At 39.2% G+C, this 27445-nt stretch overlaps 1 protein-coding gene across 1 annotated transcript; it reads left to right on the top strand.

The window, feature by feature from the left end:
* Positions 1–2994: 2994 nt before the first annotated feature.
* Positions 2995–23441, top strand: itih5 (inter-alpha-trypsin inhibitor heavy chain 5). Its single transcript, XM_053650560.1, has 14 exons — positions 2995–3260; positions 3349–3393; positions 5574–5737; positions 6879–6992; positions 8247–8506; positions 9943–10112; positions 11113–11229; positions 12190–12361; positions 13374–13686; positions 14938–15572; positions 17792–17842; positions 19588–19704; positions 20360–20737; positions 22707–23441. The coding sequence occupies exons 1-14, from the start codon at positions 3129–3131 to the stop codon at positions 23015–23017; spliced, it is 2979 nt and encodes a 992-aa protein (XP_053506535.1). The 5' UTR covers positions 2995–3128; the 3' UTR covers positions 23018–23441.
* Positions 23442–27445: the final 4004 nt, after the last annotated feature.

Genomic DNA, 27445 nt, shown 5'->3' with positions numbered 1-27445 from the left:
GTAAAGCATTCGTGAGTTATTATGAGGGAAAAAGTGTTAACACAAAGATATATACAGTTGCAGTTATTCAAAGGTCATAATAGCAAAAGCGTGCTCTACTAAGTACTAAAGATGCTTGCCATGTAGTGGTTGAATAATTTTGAAACTGGAGAAGTCATTATAAGTTGCATTTTCAGTTGAATTTGGGGAAATCACTTGAAGCATCCATTGTGTTGAACTATTTCAGTTGCTTTTGTTTGATTTGTTCATTGCAAACAGCTGAAAGTCTGTAAATTTTGACAATAAATCTGATTGGCAATGGGGGTTGAATAATTTTGATTGCAACTGTATAAAAAAAATAAATAAATGTAGGTCCTTCCACTTGTTTTAGCCCATACCATAATGTAGATGTACTCATGTCTCAATGGCACATTACATATATGTGAGCTGTGACAGCTAAAACGCTCTCTTACATGACATTTGCATATCGTCTGCATTTTATCTTCAATTAAGCAAACAGGGAAAATAGCACAACTTAAGTCAGAGACACATCATTGACTCTATTCACCCCTCATATACATCACCTCTGCCTTTCACACTGATTAGAATTCAACCTCAAATCGTTTTTGCCATCATCTTAATTAGTATTTAATCACTAACCTGTCATTTGCCTTTAAGACAAGCATATTAATGAGATTAACAGTTCAAAATAAAAAAGTTGATATCCTATATGTGCAGAAATGTAGCACCTGTAAGGATTATTTGGTTGTCTAAAAGTCCGTGACAAGGTAAGAAGGGTATTAGTTAAAGAAGCAACCAATTGACCAAGGGTAACTCTGAAGGCGCTGGAGAAATCCACCGCTCAGATGTACGAAGCTGTGAACAGGACAACCATAGCCCAGACACCACTAATACAGCGAAAAGAAAGCCATGGTTGGAAAAGAAGCCATATGAAATCCCTTATGATGTTTTCCAAAAAGCCTTTTGGAGCAAAAATGAGGAAATTTTACTATTTGGCCTTGGCATAAAGTGTTATGTTTGGTGAAAAGCCAATGCTGCTCATCACCTTGATAACACCATGTCCACAGAGAGGCATGGTGGTAGTAGCATAATGTTGTGGGGTTGCGTTTCATTACCAGGGGCTGTGAAACAGGTCAGGCAAAAATGTATGAAAATAAAAATGGGCAATCCTAGAAAAAAACACTGTTCCAGCTTGCTAGAGTATGACCCTAAGAATACTGTAGAAGCTACACTGGAGTGGTTCAGCATGATCAACCACCAGGTGGCAGTAATTATAACAATAGGAGTGAGTATCTCAAATCAAATTCTTTTCGAGATGTCTTCATGAAAACACCCTTCCTAGTTAAGAATCTTTTTCGTTGTTGTCAGTGAAAGGGAAGGGAGTATTCATCTATGTCAAGTGGCAATTTATAGCGCAGGAACGAAGCATGTAGCAAGGAACAGAAACACATTTGACCTTGCCATCAAGAGTAACTTATCTGAAGCAATTTCCTTCACATTTCCATTTCCAGATTCCTTAACACTACTAGTATGTTGTATAAAATGTTCACTCTTGCCTAAACATTATATACCATTTTCTGTGGTATACTGCAGTTCCTGATTTATGCTTTATACTTCATGCAGGGGTGTAGACAGGTTAGGTTAGGTTAGACTAGGTTAGGTTAGATACATTGATTTTATTTGGATGGCTACCTAAAGTGATGCTAAATACTAATCCACATCCATAGAAAATTCCATAATGTATCTACTACTATCTGTGTATGGCCTGAGCTGGATCCCCGTTGGACATCAAAGGTAGAGCGGGTTGTCCACTAATCGCAGGGTTGGTGGTTTGATTCCCGGCCCACATGCCTCCACATGCTGAAATGTGCTTGGGCAAGACACCGAACCCCAAGTTGCTCCTGATGGCAGGCTAGCGCCTTGGGGTGTGAGTGAGTGTGTGTGTGTGTGTGTGTGTGTGTGACTGAGAAACAATGTAGTGTAAAGTGCAGACAATTTACCATTTTATTTTTCCATTTGTTTGTTGCCTAGCAAGCTACAAAAATATAAATCGCTAACATAGCATCAGGATACATCTTATCAAGTTTGCTAGTCTTTCTTGGGTGGGCAGAGGAGTGGCCATGCTTCACATTAGAGTGGCACTGGCTACAACCCTTTGCTACACACATGATGTTAACAGATTAACAATTAAATACAAGCAAGGTGAAAGGAAGGGGGGGGGATCAATGACAGCATTAAACACATTTTAATTAATTCCTTACATTTATATAATGCTTCTCTAGACACTCATAGCGCTTTACATAGTAGAGGCGGTGGGGGAGGGGGGGATCTCTTAAACCATCACTAGTGAGTAGCATCCACCTGGATGATGCAACGGCAGCCATAGCGCGCCAGAACCACAACACAGCTATTAGTGGAGAGGAGAGAGTGATGTAGGCAGTTCAGAGATGGGGATTATTAGGGGGCCGTGATAGAGAAGGACCAACGGGGGAATTTCACCAGGACACCGGGGTTATACCCCTGACTCTTTACTATGAGTGTCCTGGGATTTTTAATGACCACAGGACCTCATCCAAAAGACAGTGCAGTTTTAACAGTAGTTAAGTTAGTGCAGTGTCCTCTGCACTATATTGGGGAATTAGGCCCCGCAGATCACAGAATGAGCGCCCCCTACTGGCCTCACTAATACCACTTCCAGCAGCAACCTTAGTTTTCCCCAGCAGGTCTCCCATCCAGGTACTAACCAGGCTCAGTGTGAAACCAGGCGGGAACTGCAGGGAGATATGGCTCTGGCAGTTTAAAAGTTATGTTTAATAATCAAACTGGAACACACTGTTCCTCAGGGTTCCTCAGGGTTTTTCATTCTTTCCATTCCAGAAAGAATAAAGAATAAATAGCTAGGCTTTATTAATAAACAAAACTACTGTACAAGTCGTCCTCTCCAGAGGACACTTCAACACTTTAAGACACGCCTACAGTGATGGGTTCTGTCAGTGTGTGTGTGTGTGTGTGTGTGTGTGTTCACCATGCTCGATGATAGTCTGGGTGGAAACGTTTACGCACAGTTCTCTGCTCAGTATTATACAAAAGCATGCGTTTTGCGCTATATCCGCACTTCCTAAGCTGAAATGTTGCTCTCTGTGCTGTTTATCGCTTTGTGCTGTGAGCACGCAGCTTTTGCTGAAAACGAGTATGAAGCTGATCTTTCCGAAGACGTCGAGCTTGAGGATTACTTGATTTCAGAATTGGACTTGGGCACTGTGAGTTGCGGTTCCTTTGTTTGTTTGTTTGTTTGTTTGTTTCTTAATTGTTATTGTCTTATCATGGTGTTTCTGCTTTTTATCCCAGGCACCGCGCAGAGTCCCTCGGCAGGTGAAACCATTTTTAAGAAAGGTAAGAGTTGGTGTGCGCGCTTTTACGCACGCGTGTCCTATCGTTTTCGTCCTGGTCGTCTATATTATTTAAGCGAACCACCAGTCTGCAGTAATGGTGCATATATAGGCCTGCTTCTACGAAATATTTGTAATGCATGGCTGAATCCCATGTCTGTCTATTTCCTATAAAAGTTAAGCACATACGTTAGATTATAGCTACACTGTATGGCCAAAAGTATGTGGACACCTCACCATGAAAACCGGATGAGTTTGTTTAACATGCCTTTCCAAAACTATAGAATTGGTTCCCTCTTTGCTGTTATAATAACCTCCGCTCTTCTGGGAAGGCTTTCCATTTCCTAGATTTTGGAGCGTGGCTGTGGGGATTTGTCCCAAAGGTGTTCAGTGGGGTTGAGGTCAGAGCTCTGTGCAGGACCCTCGAGTTCTTCCACTCCAACCTTGGCAGACCATGTCTTCATGGAGCTTGCTTTGTGCACAGGAGTATTGTGATGCTGGAACATGTTCAGGCCTCTTAGTTCTAGTGAAGGGAAACTGTAATGCAACAGCATACAAAGACGTTACGTGCTCGAAATGTAGGGCAACAGTTTGGAGAAGGACCACAGAAGGGTGTGATGGTCAGGTGTCCACGTACTTCATACAGTGTACGTCCGAAAGGCAAACTGGAAATCTGTGCTGTGAATTTAAGTGCAGTAAGTAGGTACAACTTCCAGAGTAGTGGACTACAACAATCTTATTGACATCAGTTCTCCTAGTCCTATTAAAATTGTTTTATTTGCTGTTAGTTGATCTTTAGGTATGACAATCAATTTAAGCAAGTAATTAAGCTTATGTATTATAATAACACTAACAACTTGGATAGTAGTTAATATTGAGCTTTATAACTGTAATACTACTGCTAATTATAATACGGTTACATTTACAGGATTTAGCAGATGTCCTTATGGAGCGACTTACAGAAGTGTTTTGTAGTCTTTGTCAAAAACATTCCCTCATTCTAGTTCAACATATCATGGTTTATGAATATGACCGAGTTAAAGCCTGTTAGGGGGAGGTTAGCATAGCGAGAAAGAAAACAAACAAGTCAAGGGATTTTGTTAAAATATATTAAATAAGTGCAAAGTCAACTACTACTACTACTACTACTAATAATAATAATAAGCCTTGCGATGGACTGTCATCTCATTCGAGGTATATTCTCACCTTGCTCTCAGTATTCCCATGATAGTCTCCATATCCACTGTGACCCTGACCAGTATAAAGCAGTTACTAAAGACGAATGATTGAATGAAAGAAAATAATAGTAGTCCACTGGAAATACATCCCCTTTTTGAGGATTAAGGTTTGATAGAATGTGAATAAATGAAATCTCATATATGTGTTTATCCAATATGGAGTAAATTGGGATCTATCCAGTGTCTGCATGCTAAAAAAAAAAGTAGTCAGCACATTTTAATGCACCAATCATCTGGTCATAAATGTTACTGTCATGTTGTTTAAAGTGCACCTATTATGTTTTTTAAAAAATATTACCTTTCATGTCGTGTGTTATAGAGCTGTTTGTGAATGTAAAAAGTCTGCGAAGTTTCAAAATTCTAAGCGCATGACAAACAGAGTTATTGACTCCCAAAAGAAGGAATCGATTCTGAACAGCTGAAACGAGTCGTTAGTAATTCCAGACTTACTTCCTGTACTAACCTACATAGGTTTGTAATAAAAAGCCCCGCCTCTGATCTTCATCGGCTGCTCGCTTACAGACGGAGCTGAAACTCGTTATGGTAGTGGGTGTTTCCTTTTTGTAACACGCTGACAGCGGTAGACCAATCACAACAGACTGAAACATCTGACCAATCAGAGCAGAGTATGCTCACTGAAAGGAGGAGTTTAGAATGAATCGTTTAGAATGGATCATTTAACGAGTCGTTTGTGACACTGGGGGGAAAAATGTAATGCTGCAGTTTAAATTATGAGCACATTAAAGTGTTTTTTCACCTCGGATGCATGTAAATCTATTGTCTGAGACCTTTAAAACAAAATTAGGCACGTTTCAAAACCATAATAGGTGCTTTTTAAGCTTTACGTTTGAAAATACTGACAAAACTGATTTCCTGTATGAGGGTGAGATACCTGGGACATTATGTAACCTGATATAATTAAGTATATGTTGTTCGTACCCTTTAGGAAACCAAGCCACACGTACAGGAGCTCTCTGTGTCGACCACCATCATCTCCCGCTATGCTTTCACTGCCGTGTCCTGCACCATGTTAAACAGACACAGCGCAGCATCTGAGGCAGTTTTCATGTTTCACATCCCAGCAGCTGCCTACATCTCCAACTTTACAATGTGAGCATTTCACAGTGCAGGGCAGCTAGAGGACGCGTGCTGAAAGTATTCTCATATCTCACATCTGCTTTCTTAATTGGAATATTATTCATGAATTATCATACAGTGTATGTTTGCATTCAGGTAGACGTTTATGAACAAATTGTTGCGCTCTGCACTAAAAGAGATCATTCAAAACTATAACAAGTTAAGTCATTAGTCTAGGGATCAATTGTGCCATGCTTCCTATACCAAATTATTCCAAGATGATCATAAACAGAGAACACCCAGCACACCCATACATTTCTTAGCATGCACTGTGTGTCACTTTACTCAATCTCATAGCTATTCTCTATTTATGACAGTATACTGTATGTATTTCTTGGAAATCCAGTCAGATGTCGCTGTGGCTGAGTTCTGGAAAACAACCAGAAAATCCACTTATGCGTTTTTCAGTGAACCAGCTAAAAGAACATTGCAGTAAATGCAATCAGTTAGCCTAAAGGTATCTAAAACCTTACTAGCTAAATGTGTTTTTCTCACTATTTGAAACGTATGAAACGTAAGTCTAATACAGTGTGTCAAAATGGTTTTCCCAGGCCGCTAAATGTACGTTGCCATGCCAGGCCACATGAACTAGGCTATTTTAATGTATGACGATGATGTTGTCATGATATCATGATGTTGGACTGGACAAGGGTTTAGAAGTGACGTAGGGTTTTGATACCCAGCTGACCATACCACACTACATATTTTAGGCCTTAATGATTGTATAGTGCTGTTTTGAGAGCATAACACAAACACTTGGTTCTACTTTGAAACTCTGTAGTCTCTCGCATACCTGATACAGAATGGTACAATCACTCTAAAGGATGTTGGGAATACATCTCATGAAGCAGTCTCTGGATTATTCTCTGGATCATTTTTGTTGTTGAATTCAGTTGAATATCTTCATACTGTATAATTTGTTTTTCCATGACTGAATGAGCTATTTTGGACTTGTTTTATAAGAAAGGTTACTACAGGGCCTGTGACAGTTTAGATTAGCATTAATATCACAAACACACTTACAAACACTGTAGGGCACTATACTTGGTTGCAGCAAAATTGTTATCGTCATGACTACAGTGAGTTTATGGTAAGCTGATTTGTGTCACCGCAGGATTGTGGGTGGGAGAGTCTTCCCCAGCCAGATCAAGGCAAAGGAAAAGAAACTGAAAAATGACAGGAAGGAGAACAATGGCACAACAAAGAACAAGGACTCAGCAGAGCACAGGTAAGGATATCTGTGTGTTAATACATGTTTTAATATGATGGTTCTCTCACATATTTGTGATTATTGAAAATTATTTCACCACTTCCTAGAAGAGCTTCAGCTAGAAATATTATAAATAATACCAAGCAAGACAACAGAGTGAAGAGAGATAACCTGTGCAAATAACAGAATAATTTAAACCTTTGCAAGGCAGAATCCTTACAGTGGCTAGTGATGAAAACGAATGTAGTTTCACTCCTATACGACCATATCACTGAAGAGATCCAATGAGAGACACTTACTCTAAATAGTAAAATACGAGGGGCAAGGAGTACCGTGCCGGTTGGAAAAGTACAAATAATATTTAAATAGTTTCTTGTAGTAATAGTATATTTTACCTATACATAGTAAAGTATAGTGCAATTGGTTAGATAGCTAATGCTAGCTAGGCCTATTGGGTAAAAGTCATACAGGAGTTGTTGTTGTTGTTCTTCTTCTTCTTCTTCTTATTATTATTATTAGGAATAAATCGTGATCTGACATAATGTGTTATAGGAACCTGTCATAGAAAAATAATCCACAACGGGGTACTGTGATACAGCTCCTAATGAAGTTGCTAGTACCACCCCAAAGTTGACTATTACCCTGTAACAGCATATTCCTATAACCTTCCTCTTATTTCACAGCGGTTTTGCCAACAATTAAAAGTTTTAATGTATTAACAGTGTGCTTTGTAAGCGTTTGTACGTTTGCAAGACAAGTTAGTTCCCGTGATCACTTATTAATAAGACAAATGCCTTTTGTCATGTTACTAAGAAACCGGAAAGGGCCAGTGAGACATTCCACAGCAGTAAATGCAACTATAAATGGATAAAAAAAAATGTGATGTATTGTTCTTTAATAAATTACAATAATTAGAGTTGCTGCGAAGTTAAACGATAAAACACTGAGGTGGTAACTTTGCCCTGTTGTGTATTATTCACATGATACTTAAAAAAAACATTTCAAATGCTTGTTAGTTTTTATTTCTACAAAGACGGACGTTTGCACGTTCTCGCTGTGGAAGGCATAGCCGTGATAACGTGAGAATGATCTGTACTGACTGTGGAAAGACAGAAGAAAGATACATAGAAGTTGGAGGATGCCTTTTTCCGACTCTACAATAGAAACTCTGTTTGAACATGCCAATACCAGCCCAGTTACTGAATCATCTGTTGATCTAATGCTCTATCCTTCTTTCCATTTCTCTCCATCTCACTCTCTTTTTTTTCTTAGTGAGGGTGAGATGGAGTTGTTTCGCATGCCTGTGAAAATCCCTGGGCGAAACCGTGCCATCTTTCTTCTGACATATGAGGAGCTGCTGCAGAGACGGCTGGGTTCTTACCAGCATGTGACAAGTGTTAGGCCCATGCAGCTGGTCAGCAAGCTCAGTGTGGCCGTTACCATCGTAGAGCACTCTCGCATCAAGTACCTCGAGGTTCTCCCTTTGCGCAGAAGCAAAACCTCTGGCTCCAGGAACAGCAGCAAGACAGACGGTATTTCTCTCTAAACTGGAATTCTCAGGAAGCTGGGTTTACATAAAATGAATGGGTTCGCTTCTAAAATCTGATTGTCTGAGCCACTTTGAAGCCATTGTAAAGTCAATATACACACACACACACCTGTGACCACATCACAATAATTGAATTCTGTGTGAATGCACCAGGTTTTAAACCAATAAAACCATTCCACTGAAGCCATTGTTCTGTCCATAGAAACTCCTAATCTTTGCCCGCTATGTTGCTTAGCAACCAAAGCTTACTGTTAACAGACTACACTGTGTGGCTACATTGTGTGGCTAATTTACTGTGAATATGATTAATAACAAATTATTTACTGAACACTGGGTTCAATACACTGGGTTCACTTGAGGTTTGAGTTGTATCAGTGATTTTATAACAGGAAAGGGAATATGAGGTGTCATGCCTAAGGACACTCTTACCCTTGTTGCTTAAATAACCGCCACATTGTGTGTGATTTTACAAACAGAGTTTATTCAACTCATGTTCATTGTTAAACTTTAAATATTTTTTACTTCTTCTTCAATTTTTTCCAGAACGTATGAATAGGATGCAGACTGTCTACTTGGCAAGCCTAAAATAAGCCAAAATACTCGTATTTTTTAAAAAATACTTATTTATTTCTGTTTTCCATTATGCACCTTATTAACTAAAACAACTATCATGATTATTATTGGTCAGAACTAAAATCACAATGATGTATTCCAATTATTCAGCCCATTTAGGAAAACTCTTAGAGAATGTTTAACTACTTTATTTTCTTTAGCTGAATATCTCAGATGATTTATTACTTCATTATTTGAGGAAAGCCCAAATTGTGGTCATGATTATAGTATGAATAATTGTGTACTTAGCACAATTAAACATCTCACTTTCTTCAGACCTTTTTATTGATGACGATACATACTGCCTGTCGAATTGGAGGTAAAAAGTAATTTCTGTCTTTGTGGTAATACTCCCATGTGTATGAAATAATCTTAAGAAAAGTATCTTAAGTAAATGCTGCAATGCTACAACACACACTGACCTAATTCCAACATGCCTGGCACAATAATCCGTTGCCTCATATTGTATTGACATCATCTTACACCATGCTTTTAACGCAAGTTCCTTCATCCTGGAACCTTCTCTTTTGGGACCATCCACACCCAAATACTGAGAATTATGTCCAAGTCGGAATCCACTAGAAGAGGTTCATTCCAGCTGTACATCTGTCAAATTCTCTGGAAACATAGTGTAATGATTCTTCACTAATATTACAGTATGAAATATGTAGCAACATGAGCACACTCTATACGCTATATACTGAATATGCTATATATATATATATATATATATATATATATATATATATATATATATATATACATAATTACAGTTTAATTCTACTTGCACTCCATGTCCCTCCTCAGGTAACGGTGGTATGCCGCCTTCTACAGTGATCCGACAGAATGAGACGTTTTGCAAGATCACTTTTACCCCTAACATTGTTCAGCAGGTCAGGATCGCCAACAACGGCAGGCTGGGGGATTTCATAGTTCGCTATGACGTGGAGAGGGAGTTGGGAATCGGTGACATTCAGGTACACATACCCACCTGCACACTGTATTAACACAGAAAACTTCAGCCAATCATTGAAGCATGTAACGTGTTTAGATGTTGTTCTGCAGAACCCAGAGTATGTAATAGGCGTACAGTAGGAGTGTAACCAAATACTGGTACATTGGATGGATATGAGTACAGAAACACAATAATATTTACATTCACTGAGTATGTTTTTCACCATTTTTAAAAGAACTTTCTTTGTTATTAAAATAGAATCTTTCCAGAACATCATACGGGCATTATAATGAAATGCCTCTTAAAGGACCCCATTTTGACTAGCAGCCGCACTGCGTCCCAGCTTCCTAGTACACTCTTATAGCATGCCCAGAAATATTCAGATCTTTCTGAAACAAAACAAACCCAAAACTGTGATAAAATGTGATCAAATATTATTGTTGTCAACAGTTCCTTACTTTGGGGATGATGTTGTGGTTTTGAAAGTTAGCTAACTTACTCAGTCAAATTAGCTAGAAACCTTCCAGAAAGTTCCACAGAGGCATCTGGTTGAGAAAGCTTGTTCACTTGAGTGATGTGGGTGATGTCAAGGAACTGTAGAAGTTCAGGAGTTCTTCAATAAAGTTCTTCCAGCCACCCTGAGTCTAGGTCTACACCATGCCCACTTCTGGCTTAAATCCAACTACAGATACAAATATTTTCAGCACTTAACAGGCACAGATGTAGATGGAGATTGTGTCATTACATTACACCCCTAATGTTAAATTCGGAGTGATGGTGCAAAAACACATATACTATTTTCTTACTCTTGCACTTGCTCTTTAACACATTCTAACTAAACATAGTTTTCTGTCTTTGCTGCTCAGAAAGCAAATTAATTCCTTCTCCTCCCCAGACACACTTCCACCCACAGCTGGACTGCAGCACTCTGAGCTCATACATACACACACATACACACACATACACCCACCCACCCATCACACATGCAGGCAAAAGTTCTTGAACACCTCTGCTTTTCCTAGGTGCTGGATGGACACTTTGTGCACTACTTCGCCCCCAAAGACTTGCCTGTCGTACCCAAGAACGTGGTGTTTGTAATTGACACCAGTGCCTCCATGCTGGGGACCAAAATAAAACAGGTGGTGTAAAAGTGTTTGCTAGAAACTAGCTCTTTCCAAGCATTAGTCACTACTAAATGCATTTTTTCCAAATCTCTTCACACAGCAGCTTGCTGAGTAACCCTAAAAATGGTCAGAGTTAGTATATCATATAACAAATCCAATAAAACCAGCCCATACAGTACAGAGTGCCTAATTTATTTATTTTTTTTTTTTTTCTGGATGATCTGTATGGAAGGCTAAGGATAGGTATTACAGTAAGGTGTTTCACCTTTGTCATACAGTCACACAATGATTTTTAATATGGGGGCGGGGGGGGGGGGGTCACTTTTGCTCCTATATTATTTACTATTAATTAATCACACAGAATTTATCTTTTTATTTATTTATTTTTACATTTCTAGCACATTGAATTTGTTCCCCTTGTATAGGGGATATTCTGTACAATTACTGAAAACAGTGCCATTCTGTTCATAAATGTCAACCGAAGGGAAAGTCAGCAACGCAAATTAATAAAAACCCATTATATGATAAATACATATATACTGTATATTGTATTGCTCCTACTGTAATGAAACCAGCTATTGGGATTATTTTAGTCATTATATGCTGATTATTCTCGTTAGAAAGGAAGTAGAGCTTGTGTTGTGATAAATGCACTACAGGTATGGAGCATTTTTGGTTGTTCAGAGAGAGTTATGAAGAGTTTTGAAGAAGTGAACTTGTTAATGACTAACGCTTTATTGTGAGGTGGAGTGATGAGATGCGTATCTGACCTTTTATTGCGTGATCTCACTTTTTTCCTAACATTACCATGCAGTGATAGATGATCTGTTGACTCAGTTGACTTAGTTTGTGTCTTTGTATGGGTGTGTGCATTTCTGTGGATGCATGCATCTGATTTTCCTCTTATTTATCAATCACCAATACTAAAGCATAGCCAATGTTTTTGCGTTATACTCTCTTTTTTTTCTCCAAAAGACTAAAGAAGCTCTGTTCACTATCCTGGGTGACTTGCGTCCAGATGATCACTTTAATTTCGTCAGTTTCTCCAACCGTGTGCGAGTGTGGCAGCCGGGCAAGCTGGTGCCCGTTACGCCGTACAGTGTACGTGACGCCAAGAAGTTTATCTACATGATCTCACCGACTGGAGGTACCACACCTTACACCCATTTTCTCCTCCTGTTACACCATGTATTAAATCACTATAACTTACTTTTATATCAGTATCACAAACATGAAGTGTACATGAAACACAAAGTAAAGTGTGCGGTATCATCACTATTACAAAAGCGTTAATCTTATAACGAATCTTATAGCGATAATGATAATGTCATAAATGTCAACCATCCTTTAGCAAAAGTATACTCACAATAGTGGATGCTAAATAAAGTATACTTCCAATATATAAAGTTATCATATGGAAAACTTTGCTGTGTCCTTTCTCTCATTGCCTTTCACATAGCTTGCTCGCTCTGGAGCCACACAGTGCGGTTACACCAAATTCATTATTTACGCTATTATCAAGTACAGTGTTAAATATATATGTGAGTAAAATGCAAAGTGAACACCATATGACATGTGAAATTTATGACAATGAGAGAACAGTGTGTATACTGTGGCGAGCTTCATAGGCCCTAGTAATGAAAAGCGTCTCCACAACATGATGTTACTGTACCACCACCACCACCATGTTTCACATGTTTGATGAGCAGGTTTGGGATTCTGCCAAATGTAGTGATTTGTGCCAAGGCCAAAAAGTTTAATTTTGGTCCCATCAGACCAGAGAACCTCCCAGGGCTTCTCGGTGCCAGTGGCCTAGCCACCTTTAGTCTTTTTTTTTTTAATAGCGGTGTCTTCATGATCCTGTATATTTATGTATGTTCTGTAACAACCTCAAAGAACATATAGTGAGATCACATGACACATTAATTGCACACAGGTCCATGTGACTTCTCATGGCAACTGATTCAATATTATGTGCTGTTTTGTGTAGATTCAGGACATATAATGCCAGTCAGGTCGGTTTCAGTTCCAGGCTATAACACTTAAAAAATGTGACCATACCATTCATTTGATTTACGGTTCTCTCTCTCTCTCTCTCTCTCTTTCTCTCTCTCTCTCTCTCTCTCTCTCTCTGTCTCTCTCTCCCTCCCTAATCCCAGGCACAGACATTAACAATGCCCTCCAGACTGGCTCGACATTGCTCAGAGACTACCTGTCACAAAAGGAAGAGCCAAATCACAACAGCGTGTCCCTCATAATCTTCCTGACTGATGGACGGCCCACAGTGGGCGTGGTCCAGACACCAATCATTTTGGGAAACACAAAGTCAGCCGTGCAGGAGAAATTCTGCATCTTTACCATCGGGATGGGCAATGACGTTGACTATAAGCTCCTGGATCGCATGGCGCTGGAGAACTGTGGTACCATGAGGAGAATTCCAGAAGATGCCGATGCTAGCACCATGCTGAAAGGGTGAGAAGGGTGGAGCTGTGCAGTTTTAATATTTTAGCAAAACACGGCAATACAATCATGTGGTAAAAGTGGAAATTATAATTAGACCTCTTGAGGGCAGTTAGCATCTCCTCATTTCAAGTTCTTTGGTCGTCACTCTTGCTCGTTGCTCTGATCGGCTGCTGGCAACGCATGCTATCTACGTTTAAATAAGTTGAACATTAACACTGGTCCTGCAATTAATCTTTAGCTGACAATAATGTTTGGATTACGGATCAGAAGGTTGGAGCTTTAAACCCCAGCACCACCAAGCTGCATCTGTTGGGCCTTTGCGCAGCTCTACATCCCTGAAAAGTTGATACATACAAGATCTGTTTGAGAAATAGAAAGAGAGAAAGAACATAAGAACTGGCAATGATGGACCAAGAGCGACTGAGATTGAGACAGAAAGGAACAATGTATGAAATGTATTTAAAGAGTATGGCTTGTGGCCCCATGTGCTCTTTACCTGCGAGCCCTAGCCTTGCTGCTGCATATCTCAAAGAGCAGAGATCAAGCACCAAAAAAGCAACAGGATTGGCCCAAATCCCATTCATGAGGTTTCATCAGAAAGGTTCACATCAAGGGGTTGAAGAGTTGAAGCTCAAGTACCTCCGAAATCTAACAAAGTGTGATACTTGTTTATATAATATTTGTAAGCACAATGATAAGACATGAAAATGAAAGAGCCCAAAGCTCGGATTAGGGAAAAGGAATTTTCCCAGAATCCCAGTAATCACTCCCACGGTATTCCACAAAACCACGATTGGGAGTTTGATGACTTTCTAATAAAACAGCAACTTTAGCATACATTTATATACAGAATGTAATAAAACAACAATAATCATCTTTGAGAATTCCAATAATTCAGTGAACTTAGTTGGTTTTATTTTTTTTAAAGGAAGTGGGGTCAGAATGAAAACTCTTGATGATCCTAGTTTCTCATTTGTTTTCTTTTCTCTTGAATATTTCCTACACAGTGCTGGTAATACCTCATTAATGATGACCTCATTAAAGTCACATGTAATACTTACCAATCAGCTTTATTAAAATAAGTTACTGCATGCATCCTAACTTCTAACTAATACATTTAATACTTTTTTTCTGTTTAGTTTTATTTATTCACAAATTATAGCAATGTTCAAGATCCAAATTGGGAACACTTTAGCTGCTGAGCAACATGTTAATAATAACTTAATATTTACACTCTATTCTCTGTGTCTCTCTCTGTAGATTCTATGCAGAAATCGGCACCCCACTGCTCTCGGACATTCGTGTAGCATATTCAGATGATACGGTAGAGTACGTCACACAGAACCTCTTCCCCAATTATTTTAATGGCTCCGAGATCGTCGTGGCTGGAAAGCTGACGAACCGCAGCTCGGATTCCCTGCACGTGCAGGTGACGGCGAGCAACAGTGATCGTAGCCTAGTATTGGAGAAGGACATCTCTCTGAGTGAGCGGGAGCGTGAAACAAAGCGGCGTGTGGAGGAGGCTGAAGCCGGCCCGAATGCGGATGGCTACGTCGAGCGCCTCTGGGGCTTCCTGAGTGTGAAGGACGGACTGAATGGACGATTACGCAGTTGCACGAGCTCAGAAAGAGAGAACTTCACTCAACGTGCCACTGAACTTGCGCTTTCTTACAACTTCCTCACGCCATTAACACAAATGAATGTGGAGACACCACAAGTGCTCGCCGATGGAACTGTAGCAGAGGCGGAGCCTACAGAAGCCCCACCTGAACACTCAGATATGGCCAATCAGTTAGCAGAGGAGGAGCCGATGGGAGACACGCCCCAAAGCCTGCACCGGAATAAGGAGCAGCCAGCAACTCTGCCCTTAGCTGGCAAGGCTACAAGTGACACATGTTCGTTCTTTTCATGAAAATATGTTTTTGTTTAGTGCTAAGTAAAATATGCAGGTGTTCTCGAGTGTTTCAACAGAAACATGTTCTCTACAAGTCTACTGCGATCTGTGCTCATGAGTCTAGAGAGCAAAACTGGCTGTACTGAGAGTGCTCACTATGTGATTGCATACTCATTCTCCCCTGTCAGTCACAGTGACACTAGCCAACTGTGAGCTTATTTGAGCTCGGAGTGTATTATGCTGCCCTGCGACGTACCAGTGTTGCTTGGTAGCTGTCGAATGATAGTGGAGAGCTGGCTACTGGGTGGGAATTGGAAAATGAACAACAGTTGGGGAGAACATCCATCCATCCATCCATCCATCTATTTTCTGTAACGCTTATCCTATGCAGGGTCATGGGGAGCTTGGAGACTATCCCAGGGGACTCAGGGCACAAAGTGTGGGGGGGGGGCACCCTGGATGTGGTGCCAACCCATCACAGGGCACAATCAAACACACACTCGCACACCCATTCACACATTACGGACAATTTAGACATGCCAATCAGCCTCAGAACTGGGGGAGAAAACCGGAGTACTCAGAGGAAACCCCTAAAGCACTGGCAGAAAATGCAAGGTGTGTGCACACGGCTGGGATTCGAACTCCCAACCCCGGAGGTGCAAGGCACACGTAATAAACTCTAATCCAGTGTGCCCCCTGGGGAGAAAGTTTAATGCAACTAATTGCATTTACAGTCAGTCAGTTAAAAGATGTTTTAGTTCTTTAGTTTTGCACTGGAACTACAAGGCTCAAGAATATAATAGGTAATGGAAGTTCAGTGATTCAATAATTCATTCATCTTCAGTAACCGCTTTATTTTGGAGGAAACTCATGCAGAGACGGGGAGAAAACAGACAATAACACGGGGACCCTGGAACTGTGAGGCGGCAAAAATACTCGCTACACCACCTTTCCGCCGTTCAGCATAGGAATAAAACCCAATGGGACGTGCTGGATTGAAAATAATAAACAACAGGCTGGTGTGATGCTATTTCCACTCTAAAGTGGATTATTTTCCTCTTTAAATGTTTTATTCCTCGGCAATTTGCCAACCGTGCAAAAATTTTTAACAACACAACAACTCATACTTTTTATTAATTTATAGCTACATTTAGTGGAAATTTCATGTATTTCCGCTACGGATGTGACGCTGAGGAAATTTTTCCACCGGTTTAATCGGCGTAAAAGTGCATTTTCCTCTTTTCTCCCTTGCTTTTAAATCGCTAATGAATGCTCGTGCAGCCGTGCGCAGTTCACTTTCGAATTGGCATCAGTTCAGTGGCAGAATGGTGGGTTCATTATTATTCTTAATGAAAAACACAACAAAACAGTTCAGTGACAAACTCGTTTATATTAAACATTGAATTTTTAAATCCAAATCTTCCGCCATCGTCTTGTCAGTTGCTCGCCTCACTCTTGTCATGTGCTAAATGAAACCTGAGTCCTGCTGATCTGTGCTGCGACTCTCACTCATTTGGCTCATGCTGAATTGAGCAGACGTGTTCAGTTTTTAATTGTAGCGTCCGTTCTCTCACTGAACTAAATGATTTTTATTACTATAAAAAGGCAAAATGACAGTGGGGGCGGTGCCGTGGTGGGCAAGTGATGTAACCGGGAATTCCCGCTATCACAGCAAGCCTAATTTCCACTAAATGTTCTAGACACACATTCACGCTTGGGCAATTTAGCATAGACTATCCACCTGCTGCCATGGAAAATCACACAGAAACAAGGGGAGAACAGAAAACTTGGACACTAACCTGAGCTCAGGGTTGATCTGGGGTCAGTTCAATCAACATGCTGCCCATTTTAGCAAATTGTTAACTATAAGTATGTCACTTGAAGCAAGTATACGTATTAAAGCATTTATCATATGAAATATATTTTGGGATAAATATAGACTTGCTTTTCTTGTTAGCTACATTAGCCTCATAGCGCCAGTACAAAATTAAGGGGGTAAACATGTCCTATCAGATCAACTATATTTGGATTAAGGGGGAAGTTATCTACATATTCAATTCAATTCACTGTTATTTACTTTGCCAAAAATCAGCTTTACAGAAATTTGGATTTAGCTTATGATCCCTAATGTGCAAGCCAAGACATTAGATTTTTTTTTGTTTGTCTAACTGCCTTTAAGCAGTCTCGGTAACTTTGTTGTCCCTTGTGTTTTGTTTGCAGATGGACTTAAAAGACCTAGCAAAAAGTCTGTCACCCTATCCAAAACATCAGGTAACTTCCTTGCTTTGTTCAGCTATGTGTCTTCTAATTGCGTAAAGTCAAAAAGCAAAGGTAGAAAATAATTAGTCGCTGTCGAGAAAACAGCTTGTAATTTAGCTCGTGTGAGTAAAAGGGGCTACAACAGAGGGGGGTTAAACACTACTAAGTGCTCACTGCAGTCTCTAATTGGGACATTGCTGTGACAAAAAAGCTGCAGATTATGGGCCGAGTGTGTGAACTTGTGTGTGTCATGTGCTGTGGTATGCATTTTAAGTCAGAATCTGGCTACATGCAGTTGTGTTACAGACTTTTGAAGAAGGGGTACATTTAAGTGCCAATTAGAGATGGCTTCTCAGAGATAAAAGCCTTAATGGAATGAGAGGAGGTTCTTTCAACACAGCATTAAAGTTGTGTGACCATACAATACAATCTTAAGAGCGTCTTTCCATCTCGGGGCAATCAATTAGATTGCTTCAGATATAAAAGATGATTGCAGCTGTTTCATTGATTAATGGGCTTGGTTTAGATGACTGACTCTGACTAAAAGCCTGGAGATCAGCCTGAATATTCGAAAGCAGCTGGTATTAATGGGTTTACATGGGTACTGCATACATGAGCAGCTGGTATTAATGGTTTACATGGGTACTGTGTAAATGAGTAGTTGGTATTAATGGTTTTACATTAAAGGGCTTTTTATCTTTCACAGATAAAAAGACATCTATATGAGGTTTCATTTTTAACAGCCATGTCAGATTATTTGCTTTTGACAAATGTCTTTTGGTGGATTATGCTGCATTTTTGTGGAACCAAGCACAGTAGTTTGTAAGAACAATAAACAAAATGGCATGAAGCAGCCAGACTGAGGCTGATTTCTTTCTAGACCAGACTGTAGATTCATGCAGATAATCAGTGACAGTTGTGTCAGGTGATTACACAGAGTGAGCTTACTGTAATAATTTCAGTTCATGTCGTTGATACAATCCTGACACTCACAATTCTGACACTCACAGTCCTGACACAATCCTGACACAGTGGTTGTTCAGATGTGCATGAAATACAGTCACAGGTGTAATGAACATGAATGAGGTGAATTATTTACTCTAATATCCTTTTTTCCCCCAAATGCCTTTGGGTAAGTTTAAGTTTTTGTAGTTTGAATGAATAGGCTACAAGTTTTTTTGTTTATCGTGTTTGATATTTGGATGAAGCACAACATAAAACCAGTAAGCTATTATGACCCCAATTTTTTTTATTTATTTATTTTATTTTATTTTATTTTTTATTTTTTTTTACAAAATTACGAATGCAACTGCTTATTTCTTATTACTGCATCAATTAGACTTCATGATATAATAAATTACTCAACTTGAAAAGTTGCATTGTTGATTTATTGATAGATTTTAGAGTTAATCCCTGATTAACTGTTGGCTGAAAACTATCTGAATGATTATTTCTCTTTTCCAAATTATATTGATAACATTTGGATTATATCTCATCCATACGATGAAACATTTATGCTCCTTTCTTTTAATAACATACCTTAATACCTGATTCACTTGGCATCCTTCTTTATACTTTATGTGCTCTCATTTCCTATCATGTGTTATTGTTCCTTTGGCCAATAAGAACACCATGGTTTTTTTTTACTTTAGGGAAGAATGAGGCTATGTTAGTGGACAATGTAAAATATACAGTAAATTGTTCCAAATTTGAGGTTCTGTCATATTTGACTAAATTTGTGTCTCTGCCCTGTCTAGCGGATGGAGATCCTCACTTTGTGGTTGACTTCCCCCTCAGTAAACTTACTGTGTGTTTTAACATTAACGGAGAACCTGGGGACGTCCTCCGCTTAGTGACTGACCACAAACACTCTGGTAAGCCAAGAGCATGGATTATTTCCCTGATAATAATCTTCTGCACCATACAGACATTTTTAAATATATTATGCAAGTACAATGATCTGCAGTTTCAGTAGTGTAACTGTGATATTAACATATTGTTGTTTGATTAGATGTGCTATAAAAGGAGGCATGTGCACTGTTTTTATTGTTAGCTAATCCAGAAATCACAAGCAGAAAAGGGATCAGCAATCAAAAACATGGGCAATGATATACAGTACACCATTACAGTTTGCTTTTTGCTGAAATGCCTATGTTATGGGGGGGGGGCAGTGGTGGCTTGGCAGTTAAGGCTTTTGGTTACTGATCTGAAGGTCAGGGGTTCAAGCCCCAACACTACCAAGCTGCCACTGTTGGGCCCTTGAGCAAGGCCCTTAACCCTCTCTGTTCTAGGGGTCGCTGTATCATGGCTGACCCTGCGCTCTGACCCCAGCTTCCTGACAGGGCTGGTGTATGTGAAGAAAAGAATTTCACTGTGTTGTAATGTATATGTGATTAATAAAGACTCATTATCAATATCATTATCAATATCATTATCATTAGGCATATATCCCAGAATATTATATAGCTGCATTTCCTGTAGCTGAATTTCGGTTTTTATGTTGAGGTTTACCTCTGATTTTTCTTAAAGGTGTAACTGTAAATGGGAAGCTGATTGGCGCTCCAGCACCCCCTGGCAGTCACAAGCAGCAGCGCACATATTTTAGCTCCATCATTATTGTTGTTGACAAGCCAAGGCGCTCGTACATCGAGTTAACGCCACGTAAGGTCATAGTGGATGGCCTTGATCGCCTCATCCTGCCCTGCAGCTCCAGTGTCACTGTGAATAGTAAAGATTTATCAGTGGCTATAGTTGCTAACGCCAATGTTACAGTTACGATTCAGGGAACGATCCAATTCATCATCTTGATGCATATTTATAAAAACCCAGCCCCTTACCAACGAGACCACCTGGGCTTCTACATAGCGGACAGCAAGGGACTGAGCAAGGACACACATGGACTGTTAGGTAAACACACGGTTACACCGTTACACACATTTAATACTTTATTATTATTATTATTATTATTATTATTGTTTTCTCCCAATTGAATCATTCCTAATTCCTACCCTGACTTGCTGAAACTGCACTATTGTACAATAGCATTTACATTGCAGCTGAACATGCTTGGGAATTGAAAGCCACCTGGCCGATTTTGTACATATATTATGAACAGACTGGGTAGAGAATTTGAAGTGCTGCTCTAACTGACAAGTGAGATGAAGCGAAGGCTATCCTTCCCAAGTCGTGTGTAAACTTGCAACCTCCAGACAATAGTACAGAATGTTAAATGGCTTTGAACACGGGACTCCATGAATTTTCTTTTTAAGTTGAATCCAGCAAGGCATTTAATCTGACAAAGGATTCAAATAATATGTGCAACATATTTTATTTAATGCAAAAAAGCCAGTGGTGCTGGTCACTGTCTGGTCAAAGACAAATCCATACATTGGTTAAAAAATAAAAAAATAAAAAAATAATACGAGTACATTTTACAGAACAATATTAACATGCCAAAATATTATCAAAATATTCTACTCTCATTTCTCGTTCATCTCAGGAAACAAAATGTCATTAACATTACACACATCACACACTGTTCTACATTACGGTTCTAAAACTAACCAACTGAATAACTAAATAAATAAATTAATATAAATTCGGAATGAAAGCTACACATGTATTTCAGACTAACGTGCCACACAATTTTAGCTTTTCTTCTGCATTTTGCATTTTTATAAATTAAACAAATTAGTTTAAATACAGCAAAATAATATATCGTACATGTTATCCAAAGTGACTTGCATTTGAGAAGCGGTACAATACAAACACTTGAGGGTTAAGGGACTTGCTTGTCTGCTTATTCATTGAGTTTGGATTAATTGAGCTGTACTTCTGGTCACTAGTTCAGAACTTCTGCTTACCTGCACCACTCATCTCCAACACCTTTTAAACCAGTGATGGCTTGTCCATGGGGGCAGATGTGGCTCCACCATTTCCTCAATCGGTCCTCAATCACAACTTGATACATTTAAAAATTTTCTGAGCTAATACTAGCGATTTTAATATCCTTGCTAACTTTTCTAAATGTTGTGCATTCATAGTGTAGCTTGCTCACTGCCCTGTTTAACTCCACATAGTTATCATTACATCTAATGTTAATAAAATGGGAATTGCAACAGTAGCTAATAGAGGCCCATTGGGGAGGGAGTCATGCTGCCCCATGTTCGAGGGAGGAGCAGTGGACAGTTAATGGGGTTACAAAATTTGGGCTGGTTTAAAAATTCTCAGAGCGCCAAGATCTTGTTGAATAGATTCCTGCAAGAAAGGCAAAGTATCTGGTATAAGGCAACGTGCATCATACGCGGTGTGTCAATGATGTACAACCAGATGTAATGTCTCCCTTTTAAAAATTCCAGATATTTTGGCCAAGCTCCAGATTTTTTTGTGTGCTTTTTGGAGATGTACTTGGGCTTGGAAATGTTGTTAAAGCTTGGCAACCCTGATTAATGATATTACCATGAGCTCAGTTGAACAATGGTACATCTAAAATCTCTCAAAGCAGCTGCTAGACTGTATGCTGGATGACTGTATATTCTTAACTCTTAACTGCCTATCATGTGGTTACTCTAAAATAGTAATCTTGCCTGCAGCATAAGTCAAGTGTGATAGTAATTTTGTTTCAGGTCATTATTTAGATCTGCACCACGTAAATCTATAGTTACAAACAGAGTTGCTTTAAACAACACCAACTGTTCATTACTGTCAGATCATGTGGGATCCCATATGTTTGGGAGTTTTAATTTAGTATCAGGAATGAGGCCAGGGTGAAAACATCCATTGGTCAGAAATTGGTTCATTATAGTTCTTATTGCTTTGATTGGTTGCAAAGTTTACTTACACTCATACACAGTTATTACTAAATATGTCCTTTCAGGTCAGTTTATCTATGAAGAAGTCACACTAACACAACTTCCTGGAAACATCACTGCAGCAACAGGAAATGATCCACAAGAAGTAAGCGTTACCCAGGGTAACTCTGAGCCTGGTCACATGGCCCTGAGGGTGAAGGAGCGCAACGTGGACGTGGTAAAGAAGAGCAGACATATTTACTCTGGGACACACACCGTTCGCTGCTGGTTTGCCAAGAATAACGCTGCTAATCTGATTGACGGACAATACAAGGATTATTTGGTGTCTCACATGTTTGACACGGAGGACTGGCCTCATGGGGCAAATGCACACTGAGACACAAACACACACACACACAATCACAGAATAGCACAACTGGGTATCGATACACAAATCCACAGGAAAAAGCCAAACAGCTCACAGGTCTTCACAAATTTTATATACAGTATAGAATGTGAATAATGTCTGAATAATATTGGGATTTTATACTACTGCATAACGAAACTCTTTATAAATGTTTTACTTTTTTTTTTTTTTTTTTTAAAAACAACCTTTTTTAAAATCTAATGTATTTCTAATTGTTCTAAGAATTTAATTGTGATAATGTAAATGTATAAATGTATAAATTTAATGTAACCAAAGCAAAAAAAAAGGTAAAATCTCTGTAGCTTTTCACAAGAACCACATTTGAACATTTCTACGTAGAAAGGCAACGATGATGGTGTTTAACTATGATAATGTTTATATGTTTAAAATAAAATTAGAATAATACAAATTTGATAGCTGTGAAGCAGTTTCAGGTCTGACTGTTGCTTTCACAGCCTTCTTGAGCTTCCTATCTAGGAATTTTAAAAATCTACTTTCCTCTACTACCAGACTAAGGGTGTACACGTATCTACATGTACAGTGTTGCTTGAAAGTTTGTGAACCCTTTAGAATTTTCTATATTTCTGCATAAATATGATCTAAACCCTTTGCTTACAGTATCTGGTGTGACCCCCTTGTGCAGCAATAACTTTAACTAAACGTTTCTGGCAACTGTTGATCAGTCCTGCACATCAGCTTGGAGGAATTTTATCCCGTTCCTCAGTACAGAACAGCTTCAGCTGTGGGTCCATATCTGTTTAGTGCTGAAAATATTCGTCTGTATTGAGATTCAAACCAGAAGTGGGTGTGGTCTCTAAAAAAACAAAAAGGAGTAAAAAGTCTATTTTCATTCACAAATTATAACAACAAATATAACGTTTGCAGGACATAACTAGTCTCCAGCGCTTGTGCTGTTCCTCAACATCAGTTACTTTACTCTCGCATTGTTAGGCAGCTTATAAAAATAGCACTTGATCCAGCACATCCTGTTATTTTGCATTTGAGTTGTTTGTTTGTTTGTTTTTTGCACACCAACAGTTACTTGTGCACACAACTTACTGAAGCCGTGAGATACTAAATCGTGAAATAGTAATCTGTGCACGTGATGCCTATTTTATTTCTCTTTTAATTCTATTTTGAGTTGCCAAGTTGCTAATTCTTTGTTAAGTAACTGTTGTTTATACTCTGTGCTGTGTGTGTGGACTTTAAAGGGACAAAACTGTTAATTCATTCATTCATATTGGAATATTTACAGCATTTATTTAGTATTGACCTTAATTGGCTTTTTTTAAAATAGTTGTTTGAGCATATTTATAAACATATATCTCAGTGTGACATATTGTGGTTACATCAAACTGTCAGACAGTGGCACTGAACTTAACGCTGCTCCTCATGCCCCACAAGCAAAAATGACTTAAGTTCAAAGTCAGGTTCGCCTCTAACCGAGACACGCCTCTGTTTTAGGCAAACTCTGCCCCATCTGTGCAATTCTCTCACGTAGATATGTCTGAGGTCTAAATACTGATGTGTGCCGTTTCTGTATTAACTTCTCACGATGTGTTTTTGGTATGAGGGTCTCCCATGCTCGTTTTACTCAGCCTCTATGTGCTGCTCTCATCTGGCAGTTCAGGGTCTCATTGATAGATACTATGAGAGTCGTGATCCTTCGCTTCTTTTTGCAGACAGATGAGCTCAGTCACCAAAAACGAATAAAAAGCAGGTGTTTTTAAAGACATCTTTGTAAATCTCTAAGGTTAACTTTAGAAAGTGTAGCACACCTCATGTGGACAAAGTATTATCGGTTACATGGTATTATCTATTACATTGAACAGTGTTGTGCCTTCAAAAAAAATCTCTTGACATTTTGAGCAAAGATAAGTTGGAAGTCTCCAGAAAACTGTGGAGGGCCTCTCTCAATAACTACACATTTTATTTTTCAAGAACAGCCTTCGAGCAAAATTAGCCTCAACATTAGGTTCATTAGGCTCTCAAACAAAAATGATCAGGCCATTTAGGATTATAAAGACCTTAGTGGTGATGATTTCTCAGATTCTTTATAGCATAAGGGTTCAAATTCAGCAATAGGCTCCTAGAAATCTTCTGAAAAACCCAGGATGAAAAGGGGTCTCAGCAAAATGTAAAGCAAGGTCCAATGAATGTGCAGAAGTACTCATTTCTGAATGTGAAACCAAATGACTCATGGCCAATCAACTAAGCATTACAGCACAATAATACTAGACCTTATCTGGGGGTTTAGTGGATTTTTCTCTCCAATTTGGTCATCTGCCAACTCCTATCCTGCAGCCAGCTCTTCCCTATCATATGACAGCTACCACTCAGGGATATTGAAGGGTAATATGTGCTGCCTCTGAGACACATAAAGCCACCCAAACACATCTTTTCAATCTTCTGCTTATGCTGCATCACAGGGCAGTGTAACCCACTTGGTGGAAAGCTCTTCTACATACAGCTCAGACAGCTGCACCTACAGCTCAGAGAAGCCCACAATCAACTAGTGTCATTCTGATTCACTGAGGAGAGAGAGACTAAACCATTTCTCCCAGCCAGACAGCATGTCCAATTTTGCTTCTTTGGCTCAACGTAGCATCATCAAAGATTTGAACTCACAATCTCCTGACAAGATGGTGAACAAATTTCTATTGCGTCACTTAGGAGCAAGGCCTCAAAACCTAGCCAAACCTTTACCAGTAATGTGCGTCATTTACACTTGAAACTGAAAGAGTATTTTGCCAGAGTGCAGACATTTACATATACCACAAAATTGCTGTCACACTGAATGTGACATAAAACAAATCCAATGTAAAATATGGACAATCCTGCAGTCCTGTTTGGTAGAATTTACATTACAAATGTTTGAGTCTGTTCCTCTAGCACATTTCTCTGAATCTGAGTTTGATGTAGTTTCACTTATAAATGACATTCTGAACTGTTCCATTTATTTGACACACACACAAAAAAAATCATCTTTCGTATAAATGTTCACCAACTCCTTCATTTCTGAATCGGTCCAACTTCAGGCCATTTCTCCAGTTCTTCTTCATTCATTTTAGGCTTTTCTACTATTGTCCTGCCACCGTGTTAATGTTTTAAATCTGTGTTTTAAATTTCCCCTGTAATGCATTGATTGAAATGCACTCTCCACACATACGCCCTCCTGATAATCTCCAGGGAATGCCCTAGGTTTTTTGCCACATCAACTGGTCATTTCAACATTTTAACAAACAGCCTCCTCCTGATCCATTACCTTTGAATTCCTGTGTAGAAGTAGATGTGAAAACAGACTGTGCTTTGAGTTTGTTTAAGCGATTCTTCAAAGTACTCTTCCATAGTCACATTTTAACAGGATGGTTCCCTGGGGTCAACTGGATATCAGGTCAGTAGTTCGTGGCACAGTTCCAAGGTCAGTGCAGGGGTCGGTGAATTCCTGATATTGAGAGTGGTTCCAATGGGGTCTGTTGAAAATGTGCCCAGATTTATTTTAAAATAATGTTTAATATATATAGAGGTAAAGAATATGGGAAGCTTTGTGCTTAGTTAGTTTCTGATAAAGTTTGTTGTTTCACCAGTTGATTAAGGTTGACATGCAAGACGGATACTGTGGACAAAAAACATAGAGACAGTAAGAGTGTGATTCTTACCAGTTCTTACCAGTGTTGCCCCAGTAGAGCCAGGACTCAGAAGACAGAGCCCCTTTCAGACGACCAATCTGGCCAACCCAAGTGTGCATGAAGGTTTGGGTTCTATGCTTGAAGATGTTTTCCAGAAGTGCTTATGGTAGACAGGTTGGGTCATGTATCCTTCAGCATTCAAAGGGATGTAAATGAATACAAATATATCATTAATAATGAACAGGTAACATGTTCAAACACAAATGCCAAAAAAGTTCACAAGGCAACTGGAGAACAGAGGTGATCCCACAGGACACAACAACAACAAAAAACAAACAAACTGCATGAGCAGTCAGATATGAAGCTTGCGGGACCAAGACCACAGTTATTTATATACTACTCCTCTTAGACTGTGCATTAAATACTCAATTAAATTTAAAAAAATCAGAAATTAATAAGAAATATGAAATATATGAACAGGAATAAGCTAAATCTGAGTGAGTTTTTTAAGATCTGAGAATCCAGATCTCCTCCTGCAGCACAATAACTGAACACGGCCTTGAATTACATTGATGTTAGAACTCCACTAACCTGGAGTTATGTGACCTAATCTTTAACTCTCCCTATCAGAAAAGACATAAAATGATTTTTGTCAGTTTCACTATGGAGCATTTCGGGGTAATAAATACATAGGGAACATTTTATGAGTGTATGATGTGAATGATAGTGATTCTCAATAAACTACATACTCTCTTACCCTTGTGTTTTC

Source organism: Ictalurus furcatus, chromosome 19 (assembly GCF_023375685.1).
Source record: "Ictalurus furcatus strain D&B chromosome 19, Billie_1.0, whole genome shotgun sequence".
Lineage (NCBI taxonomy): Eukaryota > Metazoa > Chordata > Actinopteri > Siluriformes > Ictaluridae > Ictalurus > Ictalurus furcatus.
The sequence above is the reverse complement of the archived record's forward strand: the minus strand, read 5'-3'. Positions and strand labels throughout refer to the sequence as shown.

Bases quoted from the DNA above. Each gene is read 5' to 3' on its own strand.
- itih5 (XM_053650560.1), top strand. From the start codon at position 3,129: ATGTTGCTCTCTGTGCTGTTTATCGCTTTGTGCTGTGAGCACGCAGCT. The intron at 5,738-6,878 runs GTGAGCATTTCA...GTGTCACCGCAG, and splicing joins TACATCTCCAACTTTACAAT to GATTGTGGGTGGGAGAGTCT. The intron at 12,362-13,373 runs GTACCACACCTT...CCCTAATCCCAG, and splicing joins CATGATCTCACCGACTGGAG to GCACAGACATTAACAATGCC.